General features: G+C 42.8%; 1 protein-coding gene across 1 annotated transcript; it reads left to right on the top strand.

Annotated features, from left to right (window-relative positions):
* Positions 1 to 1,643: 1,643 nt before the first annotated feature.
* Positions 1,644 to 12,007, top strand: efhd2.L (EF-hand domain family member D2 L homeolog). Its single transcript, NM_001096475.1, is given in 4 exon segments — positions 1,644 to 1,849; positions 5,622 to 5,769; positions 8,932 to 9,066; positions 11,307 to 12,007. Coding segments are annotated over 4 exon segments (609 nt in total). The 5' UTR covers positions 1,644 to 1,658; the 3' UTR covers positions 11,442 to 12,007.
* Positions 12,008 to 19,742: the final 7,735 nt, after the last annotated feature.

The following is a 19,742-nucleotide window of genomic DNA, read 5'->3' as shown; positions in this document are numbered from 1 at the left end:
GCTCATTTATATAATCTATAGTAGTTTTTCTGAAGCAATCACAGCAGTTTTACCAGTGCAGGGCAACAGTACATTATACTGTCATTATTTTAAAACAATTTCAGTTTTTGGTTTTTCTGTTCCTTTAATTCTGCTACTGTTCCCTACCTTCATTTTCTCTTTTTGTTTCCCCTATTTTTCTCTATAGCTAGGGTTGCCACCTGTCCGGTTTTGACGCAGATAGCCCGGTAATTTGAAGGGCTGCCGAGTCAAAACTTCCTGCCCGGTTTTCCAAATTAGGAAAACCGGGCGGGATTCCCCATGATTGAAACGGCAATGGGCAATCGCCAGGGTCGGACTGGCGCAGTCGGGGCCCATCGGGTCCTGAACCTCGGGGGGCCCCCGCGCGCATGCGAAAAAAGCCGGTGCGTCGTGCACATGTGCGAGTGGCAGACGCACCACACGCATGCACAAACTATAGGCCCACATCGCGCATGCGCGAACGAACGGCCAACCACACGCCTGCGCTAATGGCAAGCACACTGCGCTACAGAAGTTTTTTTTTTGGTTTGGGGCCAATCTAGGACCGGGTCTGGTTTCCCGCCGGCCCAGGCCGACACTGGCAATCGCCAAGTCATAGCCACACCCCTGATGTCATAGCCCGCCCCTGCTGCATCACGACCCTGCCCCTCCGCATCATGGCCACACCCCCTGACCTGTCTCCACCGGCAGAAAAGGTGGCAACCCTGCACAGGGTGATTTTTTTGGTGAGGGAGGCTTAAGTTGAGCACAGGCTAATTTAAAGCTGTTGGAATACTGCACTGGCGTAAAAAGACAACCTTCCCCCCAGATACCGTTGACTTATTATTATTGTTATTGCTTCTTTTTGTTACTTCTCTTTCTATTCAGGCCTCTTCTATTCATATTCCAGTCTCTTGTTCAAATTAATGCATGGTTGCCAAGGTAATTTGGACCCTAGAAACCAGATTGCTGAAATTGCAAACTGGAGAGCTGCTGAATAAAAAGCTAAATAACTCAAAAACCACAAATAATAAAACATGAAAACCAATTGCAAATTGTCTCAGAATATCCCTCTCTACATCATACTAAAAGTTAAAATAAAGGTGAACAACCCCTTTAATACACCAGCCAAGGTCATGTGTAGCCAAACAGCAGGTTCCTATTGCTGCCTCTGTGGCTTTATAAAAAAGGAAGGTTTATCAGACAGGGGAACAGAAGCCTTACTTGAATAAGTCTCACTTAAAGTGTATTTTTGAAATATCTATAAAAATATTTAAAAAATCTATTATTTCGTTGCCGATTAGGAAACAGTGAGCAGGAAGAGAACTACAATTCCCAGCAGGCCAGACTGCAGTAGTGACAGGAAGCTTTATGAGATATAGTCCAGCTGGAGATGTGCGGCGCATACAGAACATCAGCATCCCCCCCCCATCCCAAGGAGCAGCCCAAGCCGTCTCTCAGCAGCCAATCAGCTCCGGCCTTACATGTCAGTGGTACCCGGCGCATCAGTCACATGAAGCGGCAAGAGCTGTGTGTTGTACAGGGGAGCCGGCCAGTGTGCGGCTCATGTAACCGAGGAAGGTACCATCTCTCTGGGCAGGGGGGGACAGATAACTGGCCGTACATCTACTCGGCAGAACACAGGAGCGTACACCTCTATGGCTTCAGACGACGAGCTCGCTTCCCAGCTGAACAGGCGACTGAGGATGGAAGATCACGGAGGGGACGCGGTGCCCGAGCAGCCCCGGAGGCGGGAGCAGTCCCCCTGCATGAGGGTGTTTAACCCTTACACCGAGTTCAAGGAGTTCACTAGGAAACAGATCAAGGACATGGAGCAGATGTTCAGACAGTGAGTGCACATGGGACTACAGAATAGCAACCTCCGCTGCTGCAGAACCTCTTGCGGAGCAAACATTAACCCTTGTGTACAATTAGCCGGCCTCCCTCCAAAGCGGTGCTGCAGCAGCTGCGGCTGATAGAGAGGCTGTGGCACGTGTGTCCCCCTCAGTCCTACTCATTCTATAGAAGTGTGTGTGTGTGAGTGGCAGTGGCATTAGAATTCTGTGTTCAAAATTATCAGTGAAACAACATCACTGTGTCTCTAATTTGTCATCAATGAATGTACATCAGACCTGCAATAGTAATTCACCCTATTTTAGGTACAGCAGTCACATGCCGTATAAAAGGCAACTGTAACCCTATGTTAAAAGCCATTGCTGGGATGAGTAATTAACCATTCTGGTGCCTCTACAATGTACTACATGAGCCCTTTCCTCTTAGTCTTGTGCTTTAGTATCTATGTAATAATACAACCTGTACCCAACAGCCATTGCACTCCTCTGCCTCCGGCTTCTATATTATTTACTCTTTCCAAAAGGAGAGCCCAATGTCTTCTCTGGTGCAGAACCTGTTGCTGATTCTGCTGCCGTCTTTTCACCTAAATGCCACTTATTTGCTAGAGACTGCATGTGCAGCATCAATGAGACGGAATGAGTGTGCTGTGATTCTTGCAGGCGCAGGCAGGTAGCCCCCTGCGTTTTTAGTTGCTGCATCTCATGTTCCTTTGAAAAACATCATATAAAGACAGAGGGACGATGTATATTAAGTATTAGTCAGTATAATCCATAATGGTCACACACCAACACCCTATGACCCTATTCATTCTAGCAGAGCAGCCTTACACAGCGACGTGGCACACGACAAGACTCCTTATGGAGTGGAGCATATCAATAAGGTATGAGAGTCATCCATGTAGTATGCTGATCCTTGCTGGTGGGGGTTGGGGGCATCATGGTGGATAACCAAGAGGCTTGGGGAAAAACTTATCTGAAAATGTGATCTTTAATGGGATACTGTCATTCAAAACGCATCAGTTAATAGTGCTACTCCAGCAGAATTCTGCACTGAAATCCATTTCTCAAAAGAGCAAACAGATTTTTTTATATTCAATTTTGAAATCTGACATGGGGCTAGACATATTGTCAATTTCCCAGCTGCCCCAAGTCATGTGATTTCAGTGCACTAATAACTGATTCATTTTGAAAAAAAATGTTTTTTCCCATGACAGTATCCCTTTAATAAAAAAATCTTACAAACCCACAAAGTTAGAGGTAGATTATTATTATTATGGGGCAGTAAAATCTTGGACTTCTATATGATATTTATCCTATCAGTGGAAATTAAAGTATATATATATGTGTGTGCATGTACAATATGAAATGTGCCGTACGGAGGCATTAAGAGGATATTTAATAACTACAAGATTTCCTTTCTGCATCTGGCGTTATATATTCCATCCGCTCGTATATCTCCTATAGAAGTGACACAATTATGCAGCTCACTAATGTGCCAGGAGATCATACAGTCAATCCCTCTATTGAAATCACAAAGATCTGCTCTTCAGGAATCCAGAATGCTTTGATGTCTCTGACTTGTGTTTTTTATGGTGACTAATGTATTGAAATGATACATTTATACAAGAGGAATATTGCATGAGAGATATAATGATGATCCCAGTATGGCAGTGTTCGAAAACAAGGGGCTGTACCATGGCTCACCTTCTATACCTGGAGTTGGGCCGATACAATAATGAGCAGTGATTCCCCACCCGGCTGTATAATTGCAGGGAGTCTGTGCAACATCTGCTCCTAATCGAAGCAACAGGTTTATTTTGATGTCAGGTACACAAGGGACGCTATGCCCTGCCGCAGTACAATGTCTAAAGGGAGAAACTGGGCAGTTGGTCATTTGAGCTATGCTTTCTGTTCTGCATTTTCTGACCTGCAATAGGAGGTACTGTTTGCTGGGGTCACTGACTCTGACATCCATAAAGAGATGCATTTTCTCTGCATTGTGAGGGTCCAGCAATGGCAATACAAGTCCTTGCTCTGCATGTACTAAGCGCTGGGATTTGGCAGATCTGGTGCATTCCATTCCCTCAAAATAACAGTGACTGCTCTCTGTTCTTTATTTTAGTAAGATAGAAAATCGTCAGAGACTGGCTTCCCTAGAGGGACCAAGAGGGAGCCCAGCCTGAAGGTCATCTATGATAAGATTTGGGGCAATGCCTTTTTGTCCCCCTAAATATTCTGAAAGCCCAGTTCTGGGGAGTGAAAACGTGGGTGAACGCTTATTTGCTGCTATGGCTGGAAATATGTCTGTCAGCTTATATCTGTATCCATGGCGTTAGGTAATGTGGGCCTGAACAAATACTGAGGGGGTTATTTATTAAAGGTTGAAAAACGGTGAGGTTTTTTATACCTCAAATGAACTCACAACTCGAATATTTACTGATTTAAAAAAAAACTCGAATGGAAAAAACTTAGCGAGTATGGAGTGAAAACTCAAATGAATGAAGTTTTCCATGTGAAAAAACTCAAATCGCTCAAATTGGTGGAGTTTTCGAGAAAAACCCACCGAAAAAAACTCGAACATCATGAAGGCTATTAAAATCTTAAAATGGCTCAAGGGACCTCTGCCATTGACTCCTAAATTACCTGGTTTTAGCTGGAGTATTTTTGGATTCAAGCTATTTCCAACTTCGGGGTAAAAACCCAAACAATTTGAGTTTTTTTTAAACCCTGAAAAATTTGTTTTTTGCAACCCAAAAATTTGATTGAAATCTACCCTTGAAAAACTCGACCTTTGATAAATCTACCCCTAAATGTCAAAGAGCAGTCCAACCAAAACAAGTCCAACCAAAACAAGTCAGATGTCACAGGGGCAAAGTTTCCCCTCCTTATAATATCTCAGCTGCTCGTGGGCACTCCTGATTGGTCCTTGTAAGATCTGCCACTTGCAGGAATGTTCCAACCATTTTGATGTGTTTTTGGTGTCATGGGCCAGGCACCCCGTGTCCAACACACCCCTGTTTGATTGTACCCCTGTTCCCTGAAAATACCTTTTTCTATAGATTTATTCCAGTGTATTCCAGTGCAGTTGGCTGGGTGCGTGTGAAGGTACTGTACTTATAGATGGACAGTGTAATTATCGCGTATGCTTGTTGATCAGTGGGATTACAAATAAACGGCATTGATGAACTGTTATAATGTTGCCACAAATCCCAATAATACGCTTCATTATAGAACTGACATCATTTTCAATAGGTTTTTTCAAGCTTGTAATGGGGGAGAGGGAAAGGTAAAAATAGCTTGGAAATACACTGAACAGAGGGATCATTATTGTTCTTTCCCCCTCATTTACGCTTTACATTTTCGAGCCAAGCAAGACATGAACTTGTGGCAGTTTAATCTATTGATACCCATCCCATAACTGGGAGGAGTATGTGAAAGGCAGTGTAAAAAATGGCAGCATTTAGTGATAATAAGACATTGCTGTAAAAGATAGGAGCATGTCACTGTTACTGACAAATAAGCCTGGAGCGCTAAATAGCCGTGGCTCAGTATTACCCAGGGGCTACCACTCTGACTAGCTGCAATGTGCAGGGCACAGAGATTCAGATCTGTCATGCTGGGCCCACTGTGTGTAACTGTATGTGCCTTGCACCAATTAGCTGCTCGTAGTTTCGGACCCTGCACAATGAATGTGTCAGTGTAACTTTAAATAAAATGTTCATTCATTGTACAATGCGCATTTCCTTTTTCCCCCAATCTCATGCACAGATTTGATGCAGGACATGATGGCTTCATTGACCTCATGGAGTTGAAACTCATGATGGAGAAACTGGGAGCCCCACAGACACACCTTGGACTCAAAAATATGATCAAAGAAGTGGATGAAGACTTTGATGGGAAACTCAGTTTCAGGGAGGTGAGACACTGTTCCCTGGCCATATATAACATATATGATCATATGTATTATGTTATGGATGTATATAACAGAATTGTGATAGCCAGAAACATAACAAATAAAAGCAGAGCTAGTGATTAGATCTGAGCAATTTGCAGCCATGTAACCCAGTCCAGAATCTTTACTCGTAGGCCCTTGTGCAATACTCAGTGAGGCTGAGGCCTCAACCTAACGCTGGATAAATTTCATAGCACAGTCTCTGATTTCAAAGTGAAAATGATGCATGGTTTAGGTGAAGGAGAGGCATGGTTTAGGTAAAGGAGAGGCATGGTTTAGGTGAAGGAGAGGCATGGTTTAGGTGAAGGAGAGGCATGGTTTAGGTGAAGGAGAGGCATGGTTTAGGTGAAGGAGAGGCATTGTTTAGGTGAAGGAGAGGCATGGTTTAGGTGAAGGAGAGGCATGGTTTAGGTGAAGGAGAGGCATGGTTTAGGTAAAGGACAGGCATGGTATGGGTAAAGGAGAGGCGTGGTTTGGGTAAAGGAGAGGCATGGTTTGGGTACAAGAGAGGCATGGTTAAGATGAAGGAGAGGCATTGGTTGGGTACAGGAGAAGCATTGGTTGGTAAGGAGAGTTTAGGTGCAGGAGAGACATGGTTTAGGTGAAGGATAGGCATGGTTTAGGTAAAGGAGATCCGCACACACTCAAGTTAATTCAACGTTTCGGGGGGAACACCCTCCATCAGGGAAGGGACGGTGTTCCCCCCTGAAACATTGAATGTTTGGTGGCTAAATAAAAGGGGATACTCCCCGACTGCATTAACTTGAGTGTGTCCAGATCCGTTTCTATAAGTATTCGTTGCTAGGGGACCCGGCCGGGTCAACGGAAGAACGCACCACCATTGAAGGACTGGTGAACTACAGGTGTGAGGTAGGAATCTTATGGTTTAGGTAAAGGAGAGACATGGTTTAGGTAAAGGAGAGGCATGGTTTGGGTACAAGAGAGGCATGGTTAAGATGAAGGAGAGGCATTGGTTGGGTACACGAGAAGCATTGCTTGGGTAAGGAGAGGCATGGTTTAGGTAAATGAGAGGCATGGTTTAGGTAAAGGAAGAATTGATGGGGAGCATTGATTGCTTGTAGGGCAGCATATCTCCAGTTTTTGTAACAACAGATCTTTTGCTCTGCCTGTTTTATACAAGAGACTGTTGGCAGGTTTGTATCACTGAATGTATAAATGATGTAAAACAGTTGGAATACTACAGGACTCCCCTATTGCTCTCATATAAACCTGTATCTGGCAGCAATCATAGATAACAGTGAGTGCGCCGGATACTGCAGATAATTCACTCTGTATAATATAAAGTATGATAGTAAGCATCCAAGTGGATACATTGTATTAAAGCTAGGCTACTCTGCAAGGTTGTATACATAATAACACTTCAAAATAGAAACAATTGGAGTTGGAGCAGAACACCCAGTATAGTGGAGTATACTTTGCCCCACCCCCCAGTAACCCAGTTCAGAACACCTGCTGTAGTGATACCTTAATTTACTGACCAAGCGTACTGAATTAAAATATAACTTTCAATTAAATAACGATTAAAATATGTAACACACCATGCGTAAACAGTGTAACACACCACAACCTAAACAACAAACTCACTGAGTTTAAGAGCGCAGTGCTGGACAGTGTCCATAAAAAACAATTAGTTAAAATCTGCAATAGGTGGCGGGTGGTGAGACCTTATTAAATTATGAGTTTGGTCTCAATAGTCAGATTGCTTTTACGTTGGGTAAGTGACAAGCCACTCCAATTGTTTCTATTTTGAAGTGTCACTCTGTATAATACCAGGAGTGAGGGTGCAAAGCTGAAAATACAATCAAGCAGGCACAGTCAGTATATTTCTAAGCTTCCAACCCGGGGGTGCCGGGAGTTGTGGTTGAACAGCTTCTGAAGGGCCTGGCATTGCCCATCTCTGTGGGATTGTGCATTGTCCTGGGATGGAAGATAATTGCAGTCTGTTTTCTGCAGGAAATGTTTGTGCTGAGAAAGTGTCGTAGAAATACATTGGTGCCGTTAACTGGAACACTGAGGATAGTGAGATGTTTGGCTCTGAGCGTCTGCTAGTGATTCTGTTATTCTCTCATACACTGTGCAATGCCAGCGCCAACCTACATCCTAATCACTGCACTGTTTGTTTTACCCATGACATCTGAGGATCCAGCCTCATTAGCTGGTTTTAGTGCTGTCACATATTTCAGATTATGGTTAGAATTCTGGTTGGTCTAGTATTAAAGGGGCAGTTGACTTTACATTTTTAGCAGGATGTAAGTAATGGTTTTTAAAGGAGAGCTAAAGCTTAACTAAAGAAGTAGCTAGAAATATTTTTTATTATGTTTTGGGCTTCTGTACCAGCCCAAGGCAACCACGGCCCTTTAGCAGGAAGATCTCTGTCTCTGAAGATGCCCCAGTAGCTCCCCATCTTCTTTTCTGCTGATTCACTGCACATGCTCTCTGCTGCTGTCACTTACTGAGCTTAGGGACCCGCTCACAATATACAGTACACATAGAATAGAAATGTCACAATAGAATGCTGATCAGTAATTAATACAGGTAATTACTACATGGCAGCATAGAAACCAGTGCAACTAGCATCAGAATTTAATAATCAGCCCTGTAGCATCAGCTTATATTACAGACCAACCTCATTTTCTGCTTGATAACTTGCAACAACCCTAAGCTTAGCTTCTCAACAGCTGCTCAGAGCCCACTGAGCATGTGAGTGTCACAGACACTTTCCAAGATGGTGACCCCCTGTGACAAGTTTGGATCATTGCTGCTATTGAGAAGCTGAAACTTTAGGCTCGTGCAATAAGTTCAGTATAGAAATATGGCATTTTTAGCCACGTTCATGTTTAGGGTTTAGTTCTCTTTAAGACAAATAAGAAATGTACAATGAATATGCACCAGTATGTCTAAACACACCCTCCATGGTCCATGAATTTGGATCAGAGAGGACACAACATGCACTCCTTGCAGTGAGTATTTTTCCTGAAAGTTCCAGATGCGGCATATTAAGCCCTAATAATGGAGTGTGATAATTATATACAGTGCATTGCCTCCAATCATTCTGTTAGTGTTTGCCTGAAACCACTGAAACTCTCCTCTCTTTCTCTTTTGAAGTTCCTTTTAATCTTCCGCAAGGCAGCAGCCGGGGAGTTGGAGGAAGACAGTGGGCTGCACGCTCTGGCGCGACTCTCTGAGATTGACGTCTCTATTGAAGGTGTAAAAGGAGCCAAAAGCTTTTTTGAGGCTAAGGTAGGAATATCCCCATCAATAAACCCCATTGTATTGTGGAAGTTGTTGCCATAAAGGCAGGGAGTGTGTTTGGTCTGCTGCTTCCAGGATTCGTTCTTTTTATTTAGATATTTTGCAATAAATAACCAGTTTTATATCAACCATCTGCCCAGTGTTACTTTAATGGCTTCTCTCATTTCTGCACAGTTGCTTGGGGAAGTATACAGGTCTATGGGTGTGGAAGTTGGGCCCTTGCTGTCTTTAGGTCAGTCACAGCAGCCAGGGGATGTAGAAGTGAGGGTCCTGCTGGCACATGTGCAGTCATTAGAGGGGACACAAGTTGAAATATATAAGTAAATGAATGCAGAGCATTACCATTATGGGTACCATCACTGCTCTGATTCAACCTGAAGCCGGTGCAATTAGCTTGGGTCTAAATTTGCAGCCCAAACAACTGTAGCTAGGGACCCAACCCTCCCACACAGGTATCAGAGGCAGTGGGCGGGTATCAGAGGCAGTGGGTGGGTATTAGAGGCAGTGGGCGGATATCAGAGACAGTGGGTGGGTATATAAGGCAGTAGGTAGGTATCAGAGGCAGTGGGTGGGTATCAGAGGCAGTGGGCGGGTATCCGAGCCAATGAGCAGGTATCAGAGGCAGTGGGTGGGTATCAGAGAAAGTGGGTGGGTATCAGAGACAGTGGGTATCAGAGACAGTGGATGGGCATTAGAGACAGTGGGCGGGTATCAGAGGCAGTTGGGGGGTTTCAGAGTCAGTGGGTGGGTATCAGAGCCAATGAGCAGGTATCAGAGACAGTGGGTGGGTATCAGAGGCAATAGGTGGGTATCAGAGACAGTGGGCGGGTATCAGAGGCAATAGGTGGGTATCAGAGGCAATAGGTGGGTATCAGAGACAGTGGGTGGGTATCAGAGGCAATAGGTGGGTATCAGAGGCAATAGGTGGGTATCAGAGACAGTGGGCGGGTATCAGAGGCAATAGGTGGGTATCAGAGGCAATAGGTGGGTATCAGAGCCAGTGGGCGGGTATCAGAGGCAGTGTGCGAGTTACCTGTCTGAGCCCCCAGCCGTCTCCTGTTAGCCAGCCAAAGGGAGCTATCATGGCTGCAAATAAGATTGTCCTGCTGCTCAGCGTTTTTTTCTTGGGACATAATAATTTATTAGGGACCCACCAAATCCATACATAGGAGCTCAATCCTCCACAAACAATCTGGCCAAATACTGAACTGAAAGGATCAACCCTAATCTGAATAATCAAGATGTAAAATGTTATCTGCCAGGGCACCTTGTTGGTGGGTGTGTTGGCAAATGAGGAATTAAGAAGTAATGCAGGGTTTTAGTCAGGTTTCATTTTGTCCCAAACATAATCAGGAAAATATAAAACTTTTTCATTATCTGTGGAGCTGCCCTCACATTACTCTAGTTTGGCAAAAAGTAAGAGATTTTATTAATGCTAAATTGAAAATAAATCTAACTATATCTCCAGTTTATGCCCTTTTGAATATTGGCACCCCTTCTTTTTCTTTGAGTTCAGATTATAAATCTGACCCTGTTTTGATCTCAAACTTAATTTTACGGTTTATGGCGGTTACTAAGAAAGCCCTATTTCTGTTCTGGATTTCAGAGTCTACCCCCTTCTTAAAGGAAATTTTAGTATATCTAAACCAGTAATGCTGGCAAGAGGCCATAAAAATTAAATTTGAAGAACCATGTTTTCTAATAATTGGTCTCTTTATTTCGATCAAATAGACTCTACACACAAATCTAATATTCAAGAGCTATTACTGATTTAACTATCCTAATGTCTGGGCAACATAATTAACTCGGTGTCAAAAAATGTTTGTGTTTCTTTAACTCCACCAGGTGAGGTTTAGGTTTGTTTTGGTTATGTGTTGCTTTTGTTAGTTTATACAGTAGATCTGGTAACTAAACATTATTATATCCGTCATATGTACTCTTTATTTGAGGCAAGTATAATTCTCATGTTTTCACAATTGTATTATTCCTTTGTGGTGGAAACAGCACGTTAAATGCATTCAAATAGTTTAATCATATTTTTGGATTATTGGAAAACCCAATAAAAATGTTGAAAAGATAAGAATTAATGCAGCTCCTCTTTCCCTACTTTCACTTTTACTTGGGCAGTGGCTTGAACAATAGAATGAGGCCATACCATAATAGCACAAATCAGTTAATTAATAAATAAATAAACATATTTATTCAAGTGTCTTTGTTCAATGACCCAGGTACAGGCCATCAATCACGGGAGCCGATTCGAACAAGAGATCAAAGCAGAACAAGAGGAAAAGAAGAGACAAGCAGAAGAGAAAGAACAGCGGAAAGCGGCATTTAAAGAACTGCAATCTGCCTTTAAGCCATAAACCAGAGTGGAATATTTTCATAGCATGCAGAGAAACAAATATACAGATATTCTAAAGATCTCTATTTATTGCTTAAGGTTGAACGGACCAATAAAGTGAATCATTTTTATTAGCAGATCCATTTTTTTATTTTTCAGTTGCAGACGCAATATTTTTTTACGTCATTTTATTGCAGGTTTTTTTGGTCAAACGTGTAAATAAAAAAAGGGATCTGGGCAACACTGAAAGTGCTTCTTTCTAATAAGTAATGAGAGCACTCACCTTTAGTGGACTTTCTACTGAAATTGTACCTAAGAAACAGCCTAAAGCAGGTATTTTATGTCCCGGCCCTTCAGTTGGGGACTACAATTCCCAGTCTGCACAGGCAGGGTAAATGACAGCTGATATTGAGATGCCTGATATAGAGAAACACATTGTGTGACTTATTTTGTGGAATATTTTTGTAGTGTGTGATTGCAATACTCGGCTTTATCTTCATAAAGTATAAATATCTATAATGTAAGTGAACCCATCACCACAGGTTGTCTTGATGGTAAATGAAAGAGCATTAAAAAAATGTGCAAGTATATCGTTGTGGAGTTGTTTTTCTAACAGCCGTCATAATAGGGCTCCTAGTAGCCCAGTTCAGTTCTTCAGGGCGGGATTTAAAGGGCTACAGGCGGGGATATGAATACTTCCCAGTTGTTAGAGGCAGGACCTTTTATTCGGGTTACCCAAACACTGCAGGTGAAAAGTCACGAAGTTCAAACCTTTACTCATACAGGTATGGGACCTGTTATGCAAAATGCTTGGGTCCTGGTAATTTTGATCACCAATATAAACCTACTAAAACATTACTTGAGGGTAAGGACAGTGGCGTAACTAGATGTTACTGGGCCCCACAGCAAATTAATTTTAGGGCCCCAAACATATCCAGAGGTTTTCCTGTTTTACCAAAATGTATTGAAATTGTATATGAATTTGAGCCTCATGGGGCCCCCTATACCTCCTGGGCCCCCTGCAGCCGCAGGGTCTGCTTCCTCTATAGTTAGGCCCCTGGGTAAGGACACACCTGGAGATTCGGGGAGATTTAGTCGTCCGGCGACTAATCGCCTCACATGGAAACTTCAGGCTACTTTGGAAAATCGATTGGGAAGCGCGTGCATTGCCGCAGCCGGCGGAAGACACAGGGAAGCAGTTCGGGGAAATCTTCCCGAATCTCCAGGTGCCACCTTACCATCAATGTTAAATAAACCCAATAGGATTATTTTGCCTCCAGTAAGGATCAAGTTCAAGTTACAAGTATGTGATCCATTATCTGGAAACCCGTTATCTCCAAATTACAGAGAGGCCGTCTCCCATAAACTCCATTTTTATCCAAATTTTTAAAAATTATTTTATTTTTCTCTGTAATAATAAAACTGTAGCTTGTACTTGATCCCAACTAAGATATAATTAATTCTTATTGGAAGCAAAACCAGCCTATTGGGGTTATTTAATGTTTACATGATTTTCTAGTAGATTTACAGATTTTACAGAAATATCCGTTATCCGGAAAACCCCAGGTCCCAAGCATTCCGGATAACAGGCCCCATATCTATACTGTATTATTATTGCAAAGAAAAAGGAAATCATGTTTAAAATGATTAATTATTTGCTTAAAATGGTGTTTTACTGCCATCCAAATACATTTCTTTGGCTCAGGTGCAAAGAAAGAAGTTCACTAGCACTCAGGTAATGCTAGCATTTATTTAGTGTGGCATGCAACGTTTCGCTTGATAAAGGGGTTGTCCCCGAAACATTGCATGCCACACTAAATAAATTTAAAGCAAGGGTTGAGTGCCAGTGAACTTCTTTCTTCGCATTGTTGAGGGGTTGGCCGATCCCCCCTTTTTGCTGGGCATCAGGGTGTGCGTTTGTAAGTTGGATAATCAATTTGGCTCAGGTGCAGACAGATGTGGCTAATCGGCACAAAATCACACTTTTTGGTGCTGAAATCCACCGCATCTGTTGCACCTGAGCCAAAGCAATGTATTCGGGTTGAGACACATCTAATAGCAGAGGAGCAGTTTTTTTTACCCATGTTTCTCCCCAGGCTGAGATCCACTACATGTGCCTAAATAAGTGGCCTGGAGTAAAGACATAACCAAACCATTGTGTAATCTTTATGTGCCTTGCAACATCCTATTCAATAGCCATAAAGCACACGGGGCAATGCTTTCCTTTTGTCTTTGTGACAGGGGCTTGAATTTGCTTCTGTCCCCACAGGTCCAGTCACCTGCAGACTGACAGACTTATAGAGCGCTCTCAGGAGAGACATAGGGAAGCTTCAGGTACACTAGACTTTATGAGGCTGGATTTCAGGTGGTTGTACAAGGCTAAGAAAGCTGCTGTGCCTATATAATATAACAGAAGCCTGTCAATATAAAAAGCACAAGTGATATATATATAAGAAGCTATAAGGCAAGCTAAAATTGATATAGAAAAGGATATTGCAGCAAGCAGTAAAAAACATCCAAAATTATTTTTTAAATATGTTAATAGTAAAAAAATGAAGCAGGAAGGGGTGGGACCCTTACTATCAGAGGGGGGTCAGCTGGTTGATGAAAACAAAATAAAAGCGCAGATTCTGAACTCATATTTTTCATCTGTCTACACAAATGAGGAACATGTAAGTGAAGGTTTCCTTCTTAACAGTCCCAATTCTAGTAATACAACTAATGATGCATGGTTCACACATGAAGAAATTCAAAAGAGACTAGAACATGTTAAGATTAACAAATGTCCAGGGCCAGATGGTATTCATCCCAGGGTAATTAGCGATCTTAGCTCTGTGATTGCCAAACCTCTTAACTTAATTTTTCAGGATTCATTGAGATCTGGCATAGTGCCGAGAGACTGGCGAATTGCTAATGTGGTGCCTCTATTCAAAAAAGGATCCCGTTCTCAGCCTCAAAACTATAGGCCAGTTAGTCTGACGTCAGTGGTAGGAAAGCTTTTCGAAGGGTTAATAAGGAATAAGATACTGGACTTCATAGCAAATCATAATACTATGACTTTGTGCCAGCATGGTTTTATGTGTAATAGATCTTGCCAGACTAACTTAATTTCTTTTTATGAGAATGTAAGTAGAGACCTCGATTCTGGGATGGCAGTGGATGTGATTTACTTAGATTTTGCTAAAGCATTTGATACAGTGCCACACAAAAGGTTACTGGTTAAATTAAGGAATGTTGGCCTGGAACATAGTGTTTGTACCTGGATAGAGAACTGGCTAAAAGATAGACTACAAAGAGTGATGGTAAATGGAACATTTTCTAATTGGACCAGTGTTGTTAGTGGAGTACCGCAGGGCTCTGTACTAGGTCCCTTGCTTTTCAACTTGTTTATTAATGACCTGGAGGTGGGCATTGAAAGTACTGCTTCTATTTTTGCAGATGATACTAAATTGTGCAGAACTATAGGTTCCATGCAGGATGCTGCCACTTTGCAGAGTGATTTGTCTAAACTGGAAAACTGGGCGGCAACTAGAAAATGAGGTTCAATGTTAATAAATGCAAGGTTATGCACTTTGGCAAAAATAATATAAATGCAAGTTATACACTAAATGGCAGTGTGTTGGGAGTTTCCTTAAATGAGAAGGATCTAGGGGGTTTTGTAGATAACACATTGTCTAATTCTGGGCAGTGTTATTCTGTGGCTACTAAAGCAAATAAAGTTCTGTTTTGCATAAAAAAGGGCATTAACTCAAGGGATGAAAACATAATTATGCCTCTTTATAGGTCCCTGGTGAGGCCTCATCTGGAGTATGCAGTGCAGTTTTGGACTCCAGTCCTTAAGAGGGATATAGATGAGCTGGAGAGAGTGCAGAGACTAAGTGCAACTAAATTGGTTAGAGGGACGGAAGACTTAAATTATGGGGGAGACTGTCAAGTTTGGGGTTGTTTTCTCTGGAAAAAAGGTGCTTGCGAGGGGACATGATTACACTTTACAAGTACATTAGAGGACATTATAGACAAATGGCAGGGGACCTTTTTACCCATAAAGTGGATCACCGTACCAGAGGCCACCCCTTTAGACTAGAAGAAAAGAACTTTCATTTGAAGCAACGTAGGGGGTTCTTCACAGTGAGGACAGTGAGGTTGTGGAATGCACTGCCGGGTGACGTTGTGATGGCTGATTCAGTTAATGCCTTTAAGAATGGCTTGGATGATTTTTGGACAGACATAATATCAAAGGCTATTGTGATACTAAGCTCTATAGTTAGTATAGGTATGAGTATATAGAATTTAATTAAAAGTAGGGAGGGGTGTGTGTATGGATGCTGGGTTTTCATTTGGAGGGATTGAACTTGATGGACTTTGTCTTTTTTCAACCCAATTTAACTATATAACTATGTAACTATATGGTTACGTGAATATTGAAAGACATAATATTAATAGGGCGTGGTTCACCTTAAGTGAACTTTAAGTATGTTATAGAGCTGCCAAGCAACTTTTCTTGTCAGAGACGAGTCTGTGTACTTCTTCGTTAGCAGAGCGCATGCAGGAGCGTGTGTTCTCCTGATTATGTCCTAAAATGCTTTCTGTACCTGTGTGCCTTTATAACAGGCATGTCAAAAGTGCCGCCCGGGGGCCAAATGCAAATGCAAATTTACACTGGCCCTCAGCCTCCATCATGAAATTAATAATAATGTGGCCCCCCAGCACAGTGCAATCAGGAATCGCGTAGCCGTAAAATTTGGGCACATTAGTGAAATGTTCTGCCACTTGGTCTATACTGCTGCCTGTGTGCTGAAGGTGTTTGCCTTTAGGGCTGAAGGTGTCAATAGAGGTAGTGACGTGCCAGTACAGTAAACTACACGCCAGTATGTGTCTATTACTAACACCTTCAGCACACAGGCAGCAGTATAGACCAAGTGGCAGATCATTTCACTAATGTGCCCAAATATTACTGTTAAGATTACTCAATTCCTGTGATTTAATGTTACATGTTCAAAGAATGCCGGGCTGAATGGTCGGCCCCCACACATTTTTACCTTACCAAATCTGGCCCTCGTTGCAAAACGTTTGGGCACCCCTGCATTATAATATTCCTCATTCCTGTGTTGGGCCTGTAGGTGGAAGTAAAGCACAACTGACAAACAAGAGTGTTGTGATTATGTAGTGTAACATTGCATACTGTAGTGTAACATTGCATACTGTAGTATAACATTGCATACTGCTGGTAACTGGAGGGAATGCCCTCTACGGTATCGCAACCATAAACATAAGCTGCATAATAACAAGAAAATGTATTCCCAAAAATGATCTCCAGACATTGACCTATCCTAATCCTTTTACTGGAAGTCTGTTTATATGTTTATACAAGCCCTCACACCTTTTGTGCAGATTTGGTACTATCTGTCTGTCTGTCTATCTATCTCTCTCTCTGTCTATCTATCTGTAGAGGGCCCTATAGGGATACAGGCCCTATAGAGTTAATCTTTTCACCATTTCCTTGGGTTATTGGGTAGAATCCCTGTTACAGAATAACCTTTATAGTGATAGGCTGAGAGATTTGATGACATTACTCTGACTCACTCCTATATAGTGTGTGCAGGGAGTGGCCACTTCCTCTTTTGCCTCTGGATGCTGATCCAGCTGGATGTGCTCAGGGGGACTGAGTGCAATAGGCCCAGAAGAAGGCATGTGTCCAAGTCGGGGACAAGGAAACCCCGTAAATGAGGAATAGATATACTAGGGCAGACTTGTCATAGTCTCTCTAGGAGAGAAAGGCAGATAGGATAGAGAGAAAGAGCAGCTGAAGCTCCAACAAGGATTTGCAGAAAGGGAGTAGCTTCCCAGAGGCTCTGTGTGTTGCCTCCAGTCAGGGACCTCAGTGAAGAGGGACTGTAGGGTAGAAGCTGCTTTCCTGACAACTTCCAGGAGGGAAAGGTTGTACTGCATTTGCCTGTGTACTCTCTGTGTGAGCCTGCCTGTGATCTGTGTGAACTCTCAATATGCTGTTTTCCTCAACTCCTGCGTGAGTACTGAAACCTGTGGTCATTTGCCCTTTTTGGCATAATAAACCGTTCCTGATTGTTAAGAACCTCCTGGCGCCCAAGTTTGTTTTTGTGTGCACAGTAGCCTGGGGGGGATGTAGTTGCACTACACCATAGAGGGAACACTTCCACTTAGCGAAGGCCCTGCCCTGGGTGTAAGTCGCGTGTAACCCATGCTCTAGTGTTCTAGCTGGTGAATTAACCCCGAGTGGCCCAAATAGGTGTTACATTTGGCGCCCAACGTGGGGCATTAACCCTTTAATTACCAGGCTGTGCAATTTTTGCTATTTTGAGTACTTTCTCTTTAAATTTTGCTGACAGGCTGCCAGACCAGATAGGCAAAGGGCAGTCCTGCACGCAATGTCTATTTTTGTGTGCGTGCGCATGTTAGGCCGTGGGTTCGGGCTTGGAGTTTTTTCCCGATTACCCTTTTACGCCTGCGCCACTACTAGTCACGCCAGGCGAGATTTCGCTGGTGTCCATTTGTTCCCGCGCAAGAGATTTTTCTCACGCTTGGATGGGAGGAAGATGGATGTCCCGGATGGAGCCATTTCCTGCTCATGTGTGATCCCGGATCATGGATCTGGAAGAAGAGAACCTGGAGGATGGATTCTTCTGATGTTTGCTACAGCTCTTCTATGGACTCCTGCAGAGTGAGATGCCTAGAGTGCTGCTTGCTTGTTTTTTGTGGCTGGAAGGACTGCTGGACTAAATGGGTTCTAATTCAGGACTATTGATCCCCACCACAACTCTTCTGCCTTGTTTCTGCACTTCAAGGATGACCTGTGTGGACCCTTGGGAGGAAAGAAAGTTTTGGCGTATAATAAAGTTGACCAACTGCAACTGTTATTATTTAATGTTGATACAGTATTGTGTATGCTGTGTGTGTTTCCTTTGCAGTGACCATTGTTACCAGGTATGCCTAGGAGAGGATACCAGAAGTGGATGTGATGGTACTGTAAGTTGAAATGTTGGGGATTGTTAAACCATTGTCAGGAGAAATGTTTTTTTTTCCCCCGGGTGAATGTAGGGCCCTATAGAGTTAATCTTTTCACCATTTCCTTGGGTTATTGGGTAGAATCCCTGTTACAGAATAACCTTTACAGTGATAGGCTGAGAGATTTGATGACACTGCTCTGACTCACTGCTATATAGTGTGTGCAGGGAGTGGCCTCTTCCTCTTTTGCCTCTGGATGTGATTCCAGCTGGATGTGCTCAGGGGGACTGAGTGCAATAGGCCCAGAAGAAGGCATGTGTCCAAGTCGGGGACCAGGAAACCCCGTGAATGAGGAATAGATATATTAGGGCAGACTTGTCATAGTCTCTCTAGGAGAGAAAGGCAGATAGGATAGAGAGAAAGAGCAGCTGAAGCTCCAACAAGGATTTGCAGTAAGGGAGTAGCTTCCCAGAGGCTCTGTGTGTTGCCTCCAGTCAGGGACCTCAGTGAAGAGGGACTGTAGGGTAGAAGCTGCTTTCCTGACAACTTCCAGGAGGGAATGAGTGTGTAATACTGCAATTGCCTGTGTACTCTCTGTGTGAGCCTGCCTTTGATCTGTGTGAACTCTCAATATGCTGTTTTCCTCAACTCCTGCGTGAGTACTGAAACCTGTGGTCATTTGCCCTTTTTGGCATAATAAACCGTTCCTGATTGTTAAGAACCTCCTGGCGCCCAAGTTTGTTTTTGTGTGCACAGTAGCCTGGGGGGGATGTAGTTGCACTACACCATAGAGGGAACACTTCCACTTAGCGAAGGCCCTGCCCTGGGTGTAAGTCGCGTGTAACCCATGCTCTAGTGTTCTAGCTGGTGAATTAACCCCGAGTGGCCCAAATAGGTGTTACATATCGATTAATCATCCATCTATCTATCTATATCTATCTATCAATCGATCGATTAATCAATCATCTATCTATCTAAGTTTAAAAGGGTGGTTTACATTAAAGTTAACTTTTGATAAACTCCACTTTCTGTTCAGGAACTATTCATTTTCCAGTCTCTTAGTCAAGTCAATGCATGGTTGTTAGGTTAATTTGGAACTTAGCAACCAGATTGCTGAACTTGCAAATTGGAGAGCTGCTGAATAAAAAGCTAAATAACTCAAAAACTACAAATAATAAAAAAAACTGTTGCAAATTGTCTCAGAATATCACTCTCTACATCATGATAAAAGTTAACTCAAAGGTGAACAACCCCTTTAAGATACACATACATATGCAGATATTGGCTGCAGCCCATTGGTTCATGAATGGGGCCCAAACTATTTTCTCTCACGTTGATGTGT

This window comes from Xenopus laevis, chromosome 7L (assembly GCF_017654675.1).
Source record: "Xenopus laevis strain J_2021 chromosome 7L, Xenopus_laevis_v10.1, whole genome shotgun sequence".
Classification (NCBI taxonomy): Eukaryota; Metazoa; Chordata; class Amphibia; order Anura; family Pipidae; genus Xenopus; species Xenopus laevis.
Note: the sequence above shows the minus strand (reverse complement) of the source record. Positions and strands in the feature narration are given on the sequence as shown.